Raw genomic sequence first — 18,022 nt, 5'->3', positions numbered from 1 at the left:
TCTTCTTTACAACAAAAGAGTTCTAGCAAAAGATAAGGAAAATGCAACATAAGTACTAAAGTACTATGTACTGCGGTCCATAGGGTGAACACGTTAAGTGAGTGAGCTGGCAAGATAAGTATGCCATAACTCAATGGTGGACTAGTTTCTGGTGTAGTTCAGTTGTAGAATCACTATGGCAAAGATCTATCATGTCAGCATCCTACCAAACATGCCAGTGATGTAAGTGGCAGAAATGGCCACCCAGGCATATCATAAGTGTCAGCTCGTGTTGAGCTTGACATCTCAACATTTGCAACCCAAGTTACAATGGTCATTGACAAGTGAAGCAATCTCATACTAGCTTGGCAAAGATAAGTATCTACTGCACACTTATTCGAGAAGCAAGTCTCATAACAAAAAGCATAGAAGATAGTGTGTGATTGGTTAACCGTCTATTAAGTTAAATAAAGTTTGTACAATTTAAAAAGCATCTACATTAAGTGGTTAAATATAAAATTAATACCCCACATTCATCTTGTAACTACATGAATATTGGCTAGCTCTAGTTTTCTAAGGCCATTTGAAACCGGCCTCTAGTAGAAACCAAAGTGCGGTAGACTAGCAATCACCCAAACCAGTTGTAATCCAGCAAATAAAACAAATATATGGGAGCTAGAGTGCTCCAACACAAAAAGAAGAATGACATCTTTTGGCCCCAAAGCTTGGTACCCCTTTCGGTATTTGTTTATTCAAATTCAATGGAGAAGTTTAAATGAGTGCATCATGGCCATTCATGGCTTGTATGTTTGCATGTCCAATCTACCAATCCTCTGGACCTCTTAGCATAGAGGTTACACACAGCCTTGTGCCCCAAAAACACCACACTATTATCTCCTCTAATCAGCCAAGATAGTGCGCATCTAACTGGCCCATGAACATAACCACAAACTCAACCCTGAAATAGTCCACAAACTCTTCCAAATCAGTTCAAAAACTTTTCCTGTTTCCACCCTCCAAACTACCAAACCCTTCCTCTCACAAAGGGCCACTCTGAAATAGTCACGAGCCAATGAAAAGAGATACTAAGTTGTTAGACACTTCCTGCAGTCCCACCTGCTCATAAAGAGAGAGAGAAACTTATAGTCCTTGTGTCACTTTCCACTAGAGAAAGAAAGAGAGAGAAAGTACACAATGGCTGGATGTCCCTGCTCAGCAACACGCCTCTATGTCTCCTGCAGTCTGCTGCTTTTCACAAGAGAGAGGAGGTGTGAGAAAAACTATGTTCTGTCCTGCCCTCCTGTCTTGCAGCCGCCTGCAGTCTAGCACCTATTTCCACGTGAGAGAGAGAGAGAGAGAGAGAGAGAGAGAGAGAGAGAGAGAGAGAGAGAGAGAGAGAGAGAGAGAGAGAGAGAGAGAGAGAAATGCATGGGTGAACCTGTTGTTAGCCCTGCACTTCTTGCAGTCCAACCCGCCAGTTCACAAGGAGAGAGAAGGTGTGTCCCTGGTTGTAGCCCGACTCCAAAGAGAGAGAGAGAGAGAGAGAGATTCAGTCTGTGCCTCTCCTGCAGTCCACTTCTCTGTGTCCAAGCTCACCTGCGTGATGCACAAGAGAGTACACTTGTGCACCTGTGTGTGCTGCAGCACAGCCGCCAACCTCTTGCCAAAAGCAAGAGAGAGAGAGAGAGCAAGAGAGTGTGCTGGCCCAACTCCCTCTCCAAAAGAAGTGTAGGCCCCAAAATAGCCTAGGGGCCACGATGCTCCAAAAAGGGGAGTGTTCTTTTATTTTTTTTAAGGTTTTAAACCTTTGTTCCCTTTTGTCCCCTCCACACATGGGGTTATTTAAATAAAACATTTGCCCCAAGTATGAACCTTAAACATATATCTTGCTCACCGGCCACCATTCTCATACTTATGCTGCACAAATTCACAGGGTCATGACATACCCCCCTCTTGAAAAATGGCACGCATCCTCAATTGCATTCTAGTGATACAGCAAGACATCCAAAGCGGAACCACTGATAACGAAGGTTGCCCATATAGTAAGATATCAGCCATGTGATCCAACTAAAAGTGAAAAGTACAATATGGCAAGATCAGCGTCCCAATCTCTCTAAGCCATGTATATGTAGCAACATTCACTGCAAACCAATGGTGTAGTAATAGTCCAAGTTGTATACCACTATGAACCATACACAACCACAACATCAATGTGACTAGTACACATACATCATATAAGTCCCATAAGCAGATGTATTGTCAGCTATCAGTACCTTTGGGTGAGACAAAAGCTGCACCAAGCGACCTCTAGAGGACATCTGAGCCTGTCTGTAGTAGTATCAAGGGAGGGAGGTGCTACCCCCCTCTTAATAAGCATCAGGCAATGCTCCAAACCTATGCTCTACTGAACCTGAATGAGCCGTAGCAAGAGTCGGCTCCAACTCAAAGGCATCAAGATAAAACTGCAATACCTGAGGCGAATCTGCTAAGTCACCCTCGTCCGTCCACTTCGCATCCATCAGTGTGAGTGAGAATAGTTCTTGAACTTCACAAGATAGCGAGACGGGAAACTTTACCTCATACCTTTCTTTCCTTATGTGCCAGTATCTGCTCGAGAATAAGAACCTCATCAAGTTCCTCCACTTCCGATTGATCCTCATCTGATACATCCTCAGGCACATCCCCATGGAAAGGTCTAAGTAGCACATGAAATGCATTGTGAATCCTCTAGTGATCTGGTAGCTTCAAATGATAGGCTACCTCACCGATCTTTTTCAATATCTGAAAAGGTCCATAATAGCGCATGCTCAACTTAGGGAATAAGCGCTCTTTACCCTTCATCTTTTTGAGCCTAGCTTTCTCAAATCGCAAAAGAACCCAGTCACCCAATGCAAACTCTAATGCATGCTATGACGGTCTGCTGCCTTCTTTTGCTTTTGTTGAGTTTTTTGGAGTGCCAACTTAACTCTCCTATAAGCTTCATTCATGTTCACATACTCGTCAGCCTGAAAGATCTTATCCTTTGTGTGCAAAATGGGTGGTACCTTCTTCCCTCCTTCCACAATCTCAAAAGGCGCCTTGCCCGTCGAGGTATGGATGGTGTTGTTATAAGCAAACTCCACCAAAGGAATATACTTTTCTCATTGTTGCTTGTGCTCATAGCACTTGACAAGATCTAACACTGTGGAATTAGCTTCTTCCGAGACTGCCCATCTGTCTGTGCATGAAAACGATGATGAAAACTTGAGTCGTACCCATGTTGTCAAACAACCCTCTCCAAAATAAACTCGTCATCCAGGATCATGGTCACTAATGATTGAAATGAGCTTGCTTACTGAACCTGCATATGATAGTCCAAATGCCATCATTCCCTGTTTGTGTCCTCGGAAGATCAAATATGAAATCCATGGCAATACTCTCCCATGGTCTATCTAGAATAGGTAAAGGTTGAAGTAACCTTGGTGTCTTCTGATGGTCAAACTTCACCTTCTGACATATGATGCATTTCCTAACAAAAGCATCAACATCCCTTCTCAAGGTCGGCCGGTAAAAGAAAGCCTGAACTGACTTTACCGTGGCCTCAATGCCCCTATGACCTGCATACAATGGAGCATGACTTTCAATCATAACCTTGCCCGTTAACTGCCTGGTAACACACAGTCTACCATGCATCAACAAAAAGCCATCCCTGAGAGTATAATGATCATGCCGCTGACCGTCACACATTTGATCATAGACCCTGCCAAAATCCTCATCCTGGACATACTGCTCTTTCATCTCATTAAGCTCATGATGATAAGCAAGTGAAACTGCTAAGACATGTGGCTTGTGTGACAAAGCATTTGCCACAACATTCTTTTTGCCTTCCACATGTACAATCTGAAAGTGGAACATAAACAAAAAGTTGGCCCATCTCATATGCTTGAGGAAATAACGCAAGGTCTGGTGATCTGTCTGCACAGTGAAATCAGCCCCAAGCAAATAGTGTTTCCATGTAGAAAGAGCATGAATTACAGCCAACATCTCTTTCTCATAGACATGTAAATGCTTCTCGACATTCTGTAATATACGACTCTCATAGGCTATCACATGTCCTTCCTGCATGAGAATTGCCCCAATGCTATTCCCACATGCATCACACTGGATAATAAAAGCCTTTCGGAGATCCAGAAGTACTAATACGGGATCCAAAAAGTAAGCTTTTCTTTAAGCTTTTTAAAGGCTGTAATTTCTCGATTAGCCCATCAAAACAGAGTTCCCTTCTTTATTAAAGCATGAAGGGGCGAAGCAATCTCAACAAAATACCGTATGTACCGCCTATAATAGGAACACAATCCCAAAAAGCTGCGTACATCATGCACGATCTTTAAATCTGGCCAATTGAGAATTGCCTCCACTTTCGAAGAATCCATACAGACTCCATCTTTACACATGATACGCCCTAACAAGTGTATTTCTTCCAGGAAGAACTCACTGTTCTTGCCATTTATGACCAACCTATGCTTCCAAAGTTCTTCAAACACTATGGCCAAATGCTCCCTATGCTCCTACTCTAAGCATGAATGCACAATCATGTCATCAAAGAATGTGCCCAAAACGCTCTATGGGGCCGGAAAATCCTGTCCATCATCCTGTTAAAGGTGGCGGGAGCATTTGTCAAGGCAAAGGGCATGACCAAGAACTCATATAGCCCAAAGGTGGTCCGAAATGTTGTCTTATGCACATCCTCGAGTCTAATGCATATCTGATGATACCCACTTTTCAAGTCTATCCGACTAAAGACTATGGAGCCCTGTAAGCGGTCCAATATGTCATCGATCCTTGGAATAGGGAATCGATTCTTGATGGTGTTCTTGTTTAGCGCCCTGTAATCTATACACATGCGCCAAGAACCGTCTTTCTTTTGCACTAAGAGCACAGGCGAGTAAAAGGGTGATGAGCTAGGTTGAATCAACCCCTTTTTCAACAACTCTTGTACCTAGCTCATAATTTCCTTTTGTGGGCTCTGCACTAACGTGGTACGACAGCCTATTTGGTGGGGTACTCCCTGGAATTAGATCAATAGCATGATCATTGGCCTTTTCAGGGAGAGGAAGTTCTCTTGGCAATGACTCGAAAAAGAAATCTTGGTACTCACGTAGGAAATCAGTCATGTCTTTATCTAACATAGACAAATTAGATTGAGATTCATCATCTTTTGCATCCTTTACAAAAACCAAGTACGCGAAAAGATGCTTTTTCATTACTGATGAAATGGCTGAAGCCGATACAATAGGAACAGATTCTCCTTTAAGCTTTATATCCAAAAAAAGCTCTTTCCCTCTATGAGTCAAAGTAATCTTCCTGTTGTACGTATCCACCACCGCATGTACTCTATGACACCATGGTATATCCAACAAAACATCACACCCATCAAGTGTCATGATATAGAATTCCTCACTGTCCACATAACCCTGCACATGAAGCCTCAGCTTCCCAATAATAGGGGAAACGGGTTCTACATACCTAGGACAAGCCATATTTGCCTCATACAAAGGCCCCATCTCCTCTGCAGCATGGATCCCCAATCTGCCAACCAAATCTGGTGAGATAAAGTTGGCTCTAGCACCTGTGTCAAAGAAAATCAAAGCATTCAAATCTCTAACTTTGCCCCATGCCCTGCACAACCCAGTCTCCTCACCACCTGGTTGCTCCCCAACAAGATCAAGAACTAACCCTGCAGAAGGCTTTGTTTTCTTAGACTTGGGCTCTCCTTTAGTGTCAGATTCCTTGTTGGACTTACTCTCGAGACAATTGAAAGACATATGTCCCTCTTCAGTACATCCAAAATGTGCTCTTTCCCTCTATGAGTCAAAGTAATCTTCCTGTTGTACGTATCCACCACCGCATGTACTCTATGACACCATGGTATATCCAACAAAACATCACACCCATCAAGTGGCATGATATAGAATTCCTCACTGTCCACATAACCCTTCACATGAAGCCTCAGCTTCCCAATAATAGGGGTAACGGGTTCTGCATACCCAGGACAAGCCATATTTGCCTCATACAAAGGCCCCATCTCCTCTGCATGGATCCCTAATCTGCCAACCAAATCTGGTGAGATAAAGTTGGCTCTAGCACCTGTGTCAAAGAAAATCAAAGCATTCTGATCTCTAACTTTGCCCCATGCCCTGCACAACTCAGTCTCCTCACCACCTGGTTGTTCCCCAACAAGATCAGAAACTAACCCTGCAGAAGGCTTTGTTTTCTTAGACTTGGGCTCTCCTTTAGTGTCAAAGTCCTTGTTGGACTTACTCTCAGGACAATTGAAAGACATATGTCCCTCTTCGGTACAGAAAAAGAATTTCTTGGCATCCATCAAAGCCTATTTCTCCTCAGGAGTTCTCTTGGGCATTGATAACATCTTACGCCGCTTCTTGCAGGCACTGTTGCATCACGCGATGCATGCCCTGACTTCTCAGTTTTCTTGCCACTATTTTTGCTGCCCTTAAATCCAAATGAAAGCCCAGTGAGTAACGCATTTGCCGTCATGGCATTCTCTATCATCTGCAACATATTTGTTACTCGAGTCTTAATGCAATAGTCACGCACTTCCTTGGACAACCCACAACAATACTTCTCAACCTGCTCTAACAATGGCACTACACGATAAGAAGTAACTTGGAGTAAAGCTTCCCAAAACTTCTTGTTGTAATCCTCAAGATTCTCACATTTCGATGCATCCAACTTATGCCATGATGTCATTACATCCACCTCAAATCTAGATGTGAGCCACATAGAAGAGAACACCTGTTAAAATGGTACCCAAGTAGATGGTGCTATGCCCTACAAAAGAAGAGTGGACCACCACTGCAATGCGTTGCCCTTGTTGAGAAAAGTCACAGCCTTTCTCACTTTCAAGGATTCCATGTAATTTCCACCAAAAAAAGCAACATCAAACTGATGTAAAAAGGTTAGAGCCTTGAGCCTGTCTTTGGCCCCACTGAATGTGTCAAATTTCACCGCAGCTCCCCCTTCCTTATAATCCTTCGCCTTACCCATAGGCGTTAGATTATCGTAAGGAAGTGGCCTCACAAGATTGCTACCCCCTGCATTCATGCCCATAGTAGGGTCAACATTGCCAGTTCCCATACCTTGCATACCATGCACTTGCACTTGCAGCCGCCTACAATCCAGAACCTGTTTCCACGTGTGTGTGTGTGAGAGAGAGAGAGAGAGAGAGAGAGACGTGGGTGAACCTACTGTCCAGCCCTGCGCTCCTTGTAGTCCAACCCGCCAATTCACAAGGAGAGAGAAGGTGTGTCCCTGGCTGCAGCCCGACTCCACAGAGAGAGAGAGAGAGAGAGAGAGAGAGAGAGAGAGAGAGAGAGAGAGAGAGTCTACGCCTCCTGCACGATGCTCCAAAAAAGGGAGTGTTCTTTTATTTTTTAAAGGTTTTAAACCTTTGTTCCCTTTTGTCCCCTCCACACATGGGGTTCTCCACACATGGGATTAATAAAACATTTGCCCCAAGTATGAACCTTAAAAATATATCTTGCTCACTGACCAACATGCTCACACTTATGTTGCACAAATTCACAGGATCATGACACCATTTTTATGAGAAGAAAACTTTGTAAATCTGTTTTAGACACGAGATGATAGAGCCACTACTGGCCAACTAGTTTAAGACAGTTTGGATAGGTTTGATGCATTGTCAAAGAAGCTACATGCAAGTGTGAATTGATGCCATATTAAGATTGATAGAAATCTTCTCGAGACACTTTATCCTCCTATTGGAAGGCTTGAACAAATGCCTAGACAAGTTTCAATGCTATGATCTAACATCACTACAATTGGATGGTATGGTCAATTGGGTCTCATATGCCTTGACCAAAGATAACCAATGGCAACTGCAACCTTGTGTTGGGAAGGTGGAATAATCCATCGGTTTACACAAGCTTTCCCCGTCGTGTAGCTCACAAGCATCAAACCCGGGTCCCTATCCTGAAACCCCACCATATTCTACCAACTCGTCTACACGCCCAAGGGAAACCTCATCTACAACCTTCATTGGAGGTTATATTCAAACAAATAGCACAACCCTTCATTCATCAAACAATCAACTACCTTCAACATACAACCTACACCTCTACGATTTTTCGAGCACACTATCAAAGTTGTAATCATACTTTGGCAATTCAACACTATGTTCAATACCATGTTCATTTACACGTCTATAAAATCTTGCAATTACTGCTTGCGAGATACTATTGTGGCTCCTAATAGCTCCTTTCTTATTATTTAATTAGGAAGATTGGATGATTGATTTCAAAGTGCATACCTTGCTTTGATCATGTAGACCCCCCTTCTTAAGGCACATCTTCTTTCTTCAAGTTAGATTGATGCTTGCAATAAGCCAAGCTTTCTTAATTAAGCACCACTTTATTGGCATCAACAACGTTTTAATCAAACAAAACATCATGCTACCTGAAGTTCTTGTTTATTTATTTGGGATAAGCAAATGAATTTGTTGCACCACATAATCGAGAAGGCAAACACGCAAAGCAAATCATATATGCACAAACATGAGTCTGCTAGGGTGGTAATCACAAAGGCTGTCACTGCCACAGGCCGAGGAGTTACCGAAGTGGAACGTGCTTCAAGCCTAAAAGAAGAGTGAAGGGCATTACTCTTAACAATAGAAAGCACAACTAGTAACATTTCACAACAATTCAGAAGTTACTGAGTATGACACATGCAAACTTGGTACATCCATGCTTTGGAAGGGCTAGACGGAAGCCATGCAACAAGAGTACCAACTTCATTTTTACTCGTGAACAAACTGAAGACAGAAGCTAGTGACCTCAACTTTGAATGCTTGGATCAACAAGACGCAGCCTGCTATGGCTCTTTCCAAAATGGGACCCGAGCATAAGGAACTCTTCACACAAAGCATTCAATTCGAAGGGCTTCAAGATCACATGGAGTACAGAATGCAGTCTACAGAACCGCATTGCTACAAAACTAATGAGCAGCACACCCTTTCAACAAGCTTAAATTTAAATCTTATGGTTTAAACAATGCCTCAATAAATTGTGCTATATCTACTAAAGCCTTAATACAATCATCACTTCAGCTGTCAACAACCATATCATATACAGGCCTAAGAAACTAAAATTTAAAACTTATTTGAAGTTCTCCATTTAATAACAAAATATTATGCAGTCCATGGTACACAGCTTACACTAAACAATTATGGAAAATAACATCTTAATTTATGCCAAGCCATAGGTGTACAATACTGAATGTAAGTGGAAGGTCCAGGCTAGCACTTTTGGTGTTTTTATACTACCATACATTTGAATAGCCGACAAGATACCAGAGTTTGAAGTATGCTTTAAGGTCACTAGGCTGTCCAAAACCCAACTCGCAGGAAGCCAGAGATGCCATGGATCAGCATCAGTACCTAATCGATTCAACACTCTCACCCATATGGCAAAGCTTGCTCATGCCATGTCAACCTTGAAATGATCTTTCCTTGTTTGTAGTAGGACCATAGCCCCAAAATCTCTGTTCAGGAGACCTTCCAGCTCATATAACACACACCTTACTAGTGCAATGCCAAAGGAAAAATAGCACTGACCAAGGATACTCCCAGAATAACCAAATATGAGACAAGACAAAGACAGCTTTTCACACTCTTTGCATAAAGGCTTTCGCAACCATTGCCATAGCAGTAAAATCGAAGACATGGTGTAGCTAGAGTTGAATGCATCAGCTCCTGGCAAGCTGAACTAACCATACCCATATGAACAAGGATGATAGCAATAGATTACGATCACAGAACCATGATTCAATCATATGGGTTGCGGAACTTCTTCAGAAGATTTGGGATATCATAGCCAAGCATATCATCAACAGCCTGAATCATCTTGGTTTTCAGCTTCTCAAACTTGTCAAAATTGTAGCCAGAAAGAACATCCCTAAAGTGCTCAACATTAGGGAAATCTCCTGCTGGTAGATGATGCTCCCTTTGCACCTTCACATGGGCACAGAGAAACAGCTAATGATCAGTACATGTTTTTTAAGTTCATACTAGTACAGTAAATGGTGCCTCAAAAAGCTAGAATAAAGAAAGGAGTGCAGACCTTTGCAAACTCTTCCTCTAAGTTGTCAATGAGACGTTGCTGTGTCTTTGCTTTGCCCATCATAGCAGGCATTTCCTTCTTCAAATGGCTGATTAAATATGCATGGATTTTGGCTGCTCTAGCACGCTTAACAAACTCATTTATCTGCAACAATTCGAGAAGAGAGAAGAGTTTCCAACTATACAAATGGCAAGTAGTTAGACATACAAGAAGCTAAAGAGACTCTAAATCTTACCCGTTAGACATTACAAGAAGCTAAAGAAACTCTAAATCATACCCGTCGATCACAGGCTTTCCTGGGTATATCCTTCAGGTCTGCTAGTAGGTCTTCTTGCTCCCTCTCAAAAAGCTCTTTGCCAATTGGACCTACAGCGCTCTCATTTATGGGTTTATCATTAAATGATCTGCACAAAGCAAACAGATCCTTTAAAAACATCACTCCTGATTTGGAACATTGAAAACTAGGCCTGTTGCATGTGTCTGTTGTGCAAGCTCCTGATGCAAGCTTCAAGGTCAGTATTTGTAACAGAGATAACAATAAAACTCTTATGCAAATTCAGATTCAGAAGGTTGCCTGACCCGATATACACTCGCATAACTTCTGGAGTATTCAGAACTTTGCCAAGGGACCACATAAGCGCTCCATACACTCTCATCAACTGCAGAAGTAGCCAGCAAGAGTACGAGGTAAAGAACGCTGTAAGGAGAGACGGGTTCTGTAAGGAAGAAAGCCACTTTGAGACAAAGAAACAGGTGCCACCATACCTGTTGAGTGTCAACTTGATCTGCCTTATTCAAGACAACTCTTATTTTATCATCATGCCCACGAAGGGAACCAATGACCCGTTTGAATTCGTCACTGATATCCAACTTATGTGGGTCAAATAAGAGCAAGATAAGATCACATTTAGCCGCAAACCATGCAGTCACTCCAGTAAAATCATAGCTACGCTGCGTCCGTTGCTTTTCCCCAGAAAGCACCCCAGGTGAGTCCACAAAGGTGATGTGTTCCAAGAGCTAACCAAACATGAGAAAAAAGAAAAAGAAGAAAGATAAAGCCCCACAATGACAAGGAGGGGAGAGTAAGAAACATGTACATATACAGCTGGAAAACACTTACAGGGTGTGGCATCTGCGAGCATTCAAATTTTGACAAAAAAGCCGTTCCAAACTTTGTTAGCCCACTGAACGGCATATCAGCCTGAACAGCAATGGTATTTCCTGGGACACTTCGATGGTCCGTGCCTCCCTGCACAAAGATAGAGAATAAGGCCCAATAAAAAGAGATTCACCTGTCACAAAAAGAGCCAAATTTGGAGAGTTTTGCATTGAGAACTTTATTTTTCAGTGTCTAAAAGCAAACAAAAAGGCTTAAGGTTGACCCATATTCTGACAACATGACATCAGAAAAGAGTAGAATGTACCATGACAACAACAAAACGGTCAGTTGTAGGTTCTGGTCCAATATGAGCTCCTAAGAAACGCAAACCATAAGCTTGTAATCATTCAATAGAATATAAAATCATCCTAATACAGTCCTACACATTAGGAACTTAAAGAGAAAGAAATGGTGAGAGGGTGAGACATGCTTTCGAGTTTTCACCTGGGTAATTCCCTTTCAACAGATGCTTGATAAAGGTAGTTTTCCCAGTAGAGTATTGACCAAGTAGCATGATCATGGGCTTAGCATCAAACTCACTTTCAGTCTGTTTGGCAATCACATAAACTTATGAGCGTTATTGAAAAAAGACCAACACTATCTCCAGATTTGTCACAGCTGCAGACAGTGCCAACATTCTTACACTTTTTAACAAGAAAAGCACAATAAAAACAAACATAAATAATCAGATTCGTGACTTATTTTCAATATATACCTTCAAAAGATTGGAATATATCCAAGCTTACAGATTGAAAGGATATATTTGCTCTTATTTTATTACAACAAACTCAACACAAGCAAAGACAACACTAGAAAAAGTTCGTGAATAAAATAGAACACAGATATATCCTAAAACTTCCAAATCTTGAAACTCCAAAACCATAATTGTCACTAGCTTGGACATTTCCTGTGTACATGGGGGCAGGCTCTGGAGGACACCAAAGATGCCCAAACAACTCCAGCCAGACCCTGTGATGCTGTGAAAGGACAGGCACGTGAACAAAGGCTTAAAAAGGGCACTGATTTGGATTCTTACACATTTTATGAAAGGGTGGGCAAGTTACCATTCGGGGCACCCCGTGTTTTAAAGGATTCAGACTCATTTTAAATAATGCTGAACATTTTATTGAATGGACACCCTCTGAGTAGTATGTTTCAGACATTTGGGCTAGACATCTAGTTTTGGTCACAAGGGATGAGAAGAAAGGTAAAAAATAGACATGGGCTCTTTCACTTTTCAAATGCGTGGCTATAAGTGGTTATGCATGTAATAGCTTAATCTAAGGTTTATAAACATTAAAAGACTTCAGTTTCTCATGATCGCCATCTTCCATCTCTTGCACACTCTTGGCCGCCCTTCCATACTACTACACAACTGCCACATCTGATATGCGCATCTTTACGATGTGCTGTGGCTGCTGTCCGTACAACAGTCCCACCATGTTGATCTCACGTGCTGTACTGCTGTAGCTAGATTTGTACCTGCCGTATCACCTGTGCTTGGGTTTCTGTACCTGTTGCACCTTCTGTACCAGCTGTACCAGACTTTATACCAGCTGTCCTATCTGCTGCATCAGCAGCTGTTCCTCACATTATACCGACTAATGTGGGTACTCATACAGCAGGCTGATGGGCACCTCAGCTATGGTGTGGGCTGCATGTGGACCCTGTTCCTACAAGTATTTCGACTTTACTCATAGGAGTATCTGTGGCATTTTGATTATTTCTAGGTGTTGCAATTATTCTATATTTCAGCCATGTTTTTCTATTATATTTGAAGAATTGCTTGGTATTATGGATAGTGGTTGAAGCCCAATGGTTCATGATTGTATTTGGATAAACCTGATTGTCCCCGAGAGGGAAACCCCAGGGTGGGGGGTTGGCTCCTCTAATAGGGTCCTGATGCCTGTTTTGTTATGATTGCCCTTCGATCCTGATGCCAGACAAAAAAGTTGCAGGCATTCCCAAAGGTGTTTCATATTATTACGCATTGACGCTGTATAAAGAGTGTGCCAAGGCTCTAGTTTTCCAGGCACCTTCTACTTGACAATGGTATCAAAGCAAGGCTTTCTTCTCTCTACAAGGAAGAGAAAGATCACAAGTGGGGACCACACTTACCATCAATGCTATTAATCATGGCCAGCCAGTTCACAGTTTATGTTGCAATTGGACCTACAACATGCATCCTCGAGGTTGGATTTTGTATTTGTAATGTTTTCATATGTCATGTATATGAAAACCGTGTGCCAATCTAGGTACCCTCGTGCTTGTATTTGAGTGACTCTTTGGATAATAAAATATCTCACCAGGGGGGGGGGGGGGAGGGGGGTGGTTCAACTTTTTCTCTTGTTTATCTTTTGTTAAGGTGTTAAATCATATACAATGTGAATGGTCTTTAATTGGCACATGTGTTTAATGTGGTTTAAACATACTTAATAGCTAAGTAAGCTCCAAGATTCATGAACCTGAACCAGATTTCGATGCCTGACAAATGCCTAGTGAGGCCTGGAACCCAAGTACTAATTTACATCATACAAGTGAGCTGCAATGCCTCACCAGGACTTGCACGATGACTGTGCACGACTTGCAGAACGACTGTGTGGGACTAACACGACACAACCTGACCAACCCTAGCAGTGCACAACTCATCCTTAGACAAGGACTCACAAAATGCAGTGTCTGGGCTCAAGCTCTTGCAATTATCAGTCCAATACATCCACTTGGCATCGAAGTGTGGGCTTCATGTGACATCCCCTCCTGCTTAACTTGCTGACAAGGTTGACATTGCATTTCACAAACTGTAAACGTCGGGTCCAAGATAAAACTTCTTGTCTTGCCTTGGAGGTTCTGCTGCTTCAAGATCCCACACTGCTGCCTTCTTGAGGAACTGAGACTTGTCTTCATCACAATGGATTGCAGGCAACGACTCTGGTATTCATCGATACATGGCAGATTTGGTCAGTTTTGGTGGATGAGGAAGCTATCTAGGAGCATCCAAAAACTGGAAATCCCTATGTTGCTTGTGTCTGGTGATCTTCTTGAAGGACTGACTTCCTACTCTTGAAGGACTTCTTGAAGGAGGGACTTCCTACTCTTTTCGTCCTGCTTGGAACTGACTTTTTAATGTCCTGAGAAAAATCAATCCCATGATTAGCCACAGGTAAATGAGAACTAGCCAATAAAACCACAATTTCAAGATTACTAAGCCATAGTAATTGTGTTGGGAGGACAAAACTGAGCATAATAAACCCTCACTCGAACGTCCCATGTCACCAGCATATTAGAAATGAGAGGAGCCTGCGGGATACCAGGCTTGCCTATAATGATGATTGGAGTTCCCCCTCCAACCTAGCTTCCAGCTCCCCCCTGTTGCTTGTACCAACAAATGGAGCTAGTGGTGGAGGCCAAGGTTAGCTGGCCAACATTTGAGGCCCCCCACAATAGACGGTTTCAGATGGAAGTGTCAAAGCCTATAGACAGCTCCCACATACAACTCTCTAGGGGCAGTGTTCTCGATGGTCTGATTTCTCAGCACTTTCTCCATTCGTTGAACAAAATTTGATCAACCTTGGGCTACCAAGAGTGGCTAGTGGTGAAGGCCAAGGTTAGCTGGCTGACGTTTGAGGCCCCTTTACAATAGACGGTTTCAGATGGAAGTGCCAAAGCCTATAGACAGCTCCCACATACAACTCTCTAGGGACAGTGTTCTCGATGGTCTGATTTCTCAGCACTTTCTCCATTCGTTGAACAAAATTTGATCAACCTTGGGCTACCAAGAGTGGCTACTCCAAGTTGGACACTTGTACTCAATGACTGGTGTCATGTGAAGACTGGTTTTGCTCTTCAGCTGATGCAAGCTTGATTACCGTAAACAAAACCATGTAAAAGCTTGACTATGGGAGGATCTTGGGCCTAAGGCCAGTCGGAAAAAAACTTGACTGAGGCAACTGGTTATGATGTGAATTGTTGTCCACTAAAAAAATTGCTAAATTTAAGCTGCGAGTTCAATTTTGGAAAGCGCCCCCCCAACCACCCCCCCCCCCCCCCCCCCCCCCCTTCCAGCATGCATCCAACACTAAAGGCAAAAAGATTGCAAAAACACAAGAAAACGGCAGAGCGGCATTAACCAAACTTACCAAGAGGGATGAAACAAAGTCATTGAATAGATAAGTGACCTCCAATGGCTTAAGCTTTTCTACATAGAGCTTTTTGAGACCATCAATGACTGATGTCACATGTGACATTGGTATCTGCAAGAAGAAAATGAGCTGTTAATGTTTTATACTCTGATCAATGCTTAAAGTTGACACATGGGTATGTCCAAGGACGTGTGGCCCGGTCATAAAGGGATTCGCCTCCAAGGGTGAGGACCTGAGTTTGATAACCGCCAGCCTACACCCTCTGGACACAGTAAACACGCACACACACACACACACACACACACCCTAAAGCACAGGTGTAAAGTATCCAAAAATCTCGTTTTCAAGATTTAAAAAATAGCTAACCTTCTTGCTAGATTTTTGAGAGAACCATTGAGCTGTTGTTGATTGCAGTTGTGGTGAGGTTCCTGAAAAAGGTCCACAACAAAATTAAGCTGGCATCAAAACCCACCCAAATGCACTCTTTTGACAAAAACTGCACATACATACTGCTGAGATTGTGTCATGGATGAGGGCGGCCAGACCAACTGCCCAACGGGACAGTAAGCCCGGACAAGCAAAAGCTTTGTGAAGCCACCCTCAGCCTATAGAGCACAATGCTTTTACACACACTAAAACATTGACTTTCGGAAACGAGTACCATTCACATAAACCTCTGCTGCTGGTTGAAGCCGGTTTTTCTAGACCACATAAAATAAGCATATTTATTAAGAAAAGCACTTTACAGATTTTTTTTAAAGCAGTAATTTGATCTGAAAAGATTTTTACAAAAAACTAAGAGCAATTGTTTTTTAAATCGAAAATGTATTGAATAAACAAGTTTTACATACAGCCATTAGCTCATCCAACCCTTCCATCACTGGAGGACTGATGTTTTCTAAATCTGGAAAAATTGTAATAATAATAACTTGCATCGATTAGCAGGTCTGTAAGTTGGTTTTTGCAACTTCTGTAAACAGGGCTTTAAGACCTTCAAATATGACAATAACCAGCTGCCAAAGCAAATTAACAAGCAGATTAGTGCAAATTATCTGTAATACCAGAGTCCTTCAGCATGTCACTAAATATTGGGTTGCCAGTTTGTGCAAGAGAAATTATCTGCAGTTACAGAGGCCCCTTTTTCAGACTTCTTGCTATCTGGCTCAAACAAACCAACAAGCATGCCTCTTAAAAATCAAAATTTGACAGCCTTGAAAATATGGACTCCAACCTGCATTGCAGTAATAAACTCCTGAAACCCAAGAAATCCTTGGCGTTTGGAATCTGCCAAAGCCCAGACCTGCAGTCAAACCATTTTTGTTTTAAACATTAACAAATTTCTCAGATAGCATGTAAAGTCATCAATTACAAAGCACAACTAATTTAAGTATCAAGTCCCCCAACTTCTAGAATATCACGAAGACTGGAAAACAAAGTCAAGCAATTCAAAACTCCCAAAGATCCTCAAAACTCGTCCAAAGATCTAGCATCTTCATGAAAAAACAAGAAGTTGATGGTATTTGTTCCATGCATCAGTGGTCAGCCTGCGAGTTGGCACAAGGGAAATTCATATGGAAGTAAAAACAAGGTTGGCAATTCATGTGCTGAATGAACTTATGAATACAAGGACTCAACAACTTCCTAAAAGGGATAGGCAGGAAGGACTCGAAAGTCAAGGAGCAAACCTACCAAAGAGATGGGATCCAGATGCAATGTACGCAAGGCTGGCAATATGTATTCAGCCACCACATGGATCCTTTGTCTACACCAGTTAGCTCTAGTCTCGAGAATGTTTCATATGCTAATGATATGGTAAGAAATTGTAAGTTTGAATAATCAAAAATCGATTGATGCCCCTTGCATTGACACATACATCTCAAAGATGATGGCACATTGAAACCTATCACTTGATTAAGTTAAGTTGCAGCAGCATGTGTAACACATGTAAGGCTACTAGAGCACAAAACTAGAGTCTGATGGCAGTGGACGACTAGGAAAGACTATAACACCAATCCACTGACACACAAAAAATTAACTGGCCACATGGACAGTTTCAAAGTCAGCCAAATGGTGGAGATATTAGAAATCAGGTTGCCAGCTGGTACCCATCATGCACACTCCTTCCACATCTAAGTGCAGTAGACCTTCCCGGATCCTAAGGTCTTACATCAAGCCCATCATTAACTTGTTACAGAAAGCCACTGACAGTAGTGGTTAGCCTTCTAAGGCAGGATGTATGGACTTTGGGAAAGCCTTTCATCACTGTAGATGGTATATGAGCAGTCTTTGGGCAATAGCTTAAGTTCATTATCAGATTTGCAGCCATTCATGCCTAAGACTTTAAAACCATGCGTGTGCCTAATTCTGGGTCACATGCACAAGACCCAAACACCCAAAACTGAATCCCTACGATAGGACTCTGCAGCACCAGCAGCATGGTTTGCTAAGGCTTTTACACAGCCAGGGAAGGATATGTTGTACAGGTTTCTGCACTATTGAGAAGCTTTGAAAATATTACTTCAAGAGAGCTGCTTGAAAATGATGATTAAAACTACTACAGAGGTGTTGACTTATTTGATCTCCAAAAGTTGATAGAGATTGAAAACCAG

At 42.2% G+C, this 18,022-nt stretch overlaps 1 protein-coding gene across 2 annotated transcripts in view; it reads right to left on the bottom strand.

The window, feature by feature from the left end:
* Positions 1–9,135: 9,135 nt before the first annotated feature.
* LOC147634108 (EH domain-containing protein 1-like) overlaps positions 9,136–18,022 on the bottom strand; it is a 42,715-nt gene continuing 33,828 nt past the window's right edge. The window contains exons 3-16 of one of the 2 annotated variants that reach the window (XR_015266975.1): positions 16,645–16,713; positions 16,475–16,532; positions 16,265–16,317; positions 16,075–16,114; positions 15,780–15,841; positions 15,411–15,524; positions 11,719–11,821; positions 11,540–11,589; positions 11,236–11,364; positions 10,881–11,132; positions 10,695–10,774; positions 10,351–10,519; positions 10,116–10,259; positions 9,136–10,006 (exon numbers count right to left, since the gene is read on the bottom strand). Coding sequence is in view for 1 of the 2 variants with exons in the window: in XM_086805217.1 (XP_086661343.1) it covers positions 9,821–10,006; positions 10,116–10,259; positions 10,393–10,519; positions 10,695–10,774; positions 10,881–11,132; positions 11,236–11,364; positions 11,540–11,589; positions 11,719–11,821; positions 15,411–15,524; positions 15,780–15,841; positions 16,075–16,114; positions 16,265–16,317; positions 16,475–16,532; positions 16,645–16,713 (1,467 nt within the window). In the remaining variant the exon portion in view is untranslated. The remainder of the gene's footprint in view (positions 10,007–10,115; positions 10,260–10,350; positions 10,520–10,694; positions 10,775–10,880; positions 11,133–11,235; positions 11,365–11,539; positions 11,590–11,718; positions 11,822–15,410; positions 15,525–15,779; positions 15,842–16,074; positions 16,115–16,264; positions 16,318–16,474; positions 16,533–16,644; positions 16,714–18,022) is intronic. The other variant, XM_086805217.1, reaches the window with a different exon arrangement.

The sequence above is a fragment of the Cibotium barometz genome, chromosome 11, assembly GCF_041138505.1.
Source record: "Cibotium barometz isolate CiBa-2024 chromosome 11, ASM4113850v1, whole genome shotgun sequence".
In the NCBI taxonomy this organism is placed as follows: Eukaryota; Viridiplantae; Streptophyta; class Polypodiopsida; order Cyatheales; family Cibotiaceae; genus Cibotium; species Cibotium barometz.
This window is presented reverse-complemented; position numbering and strand designations above follow the sequence as displayed.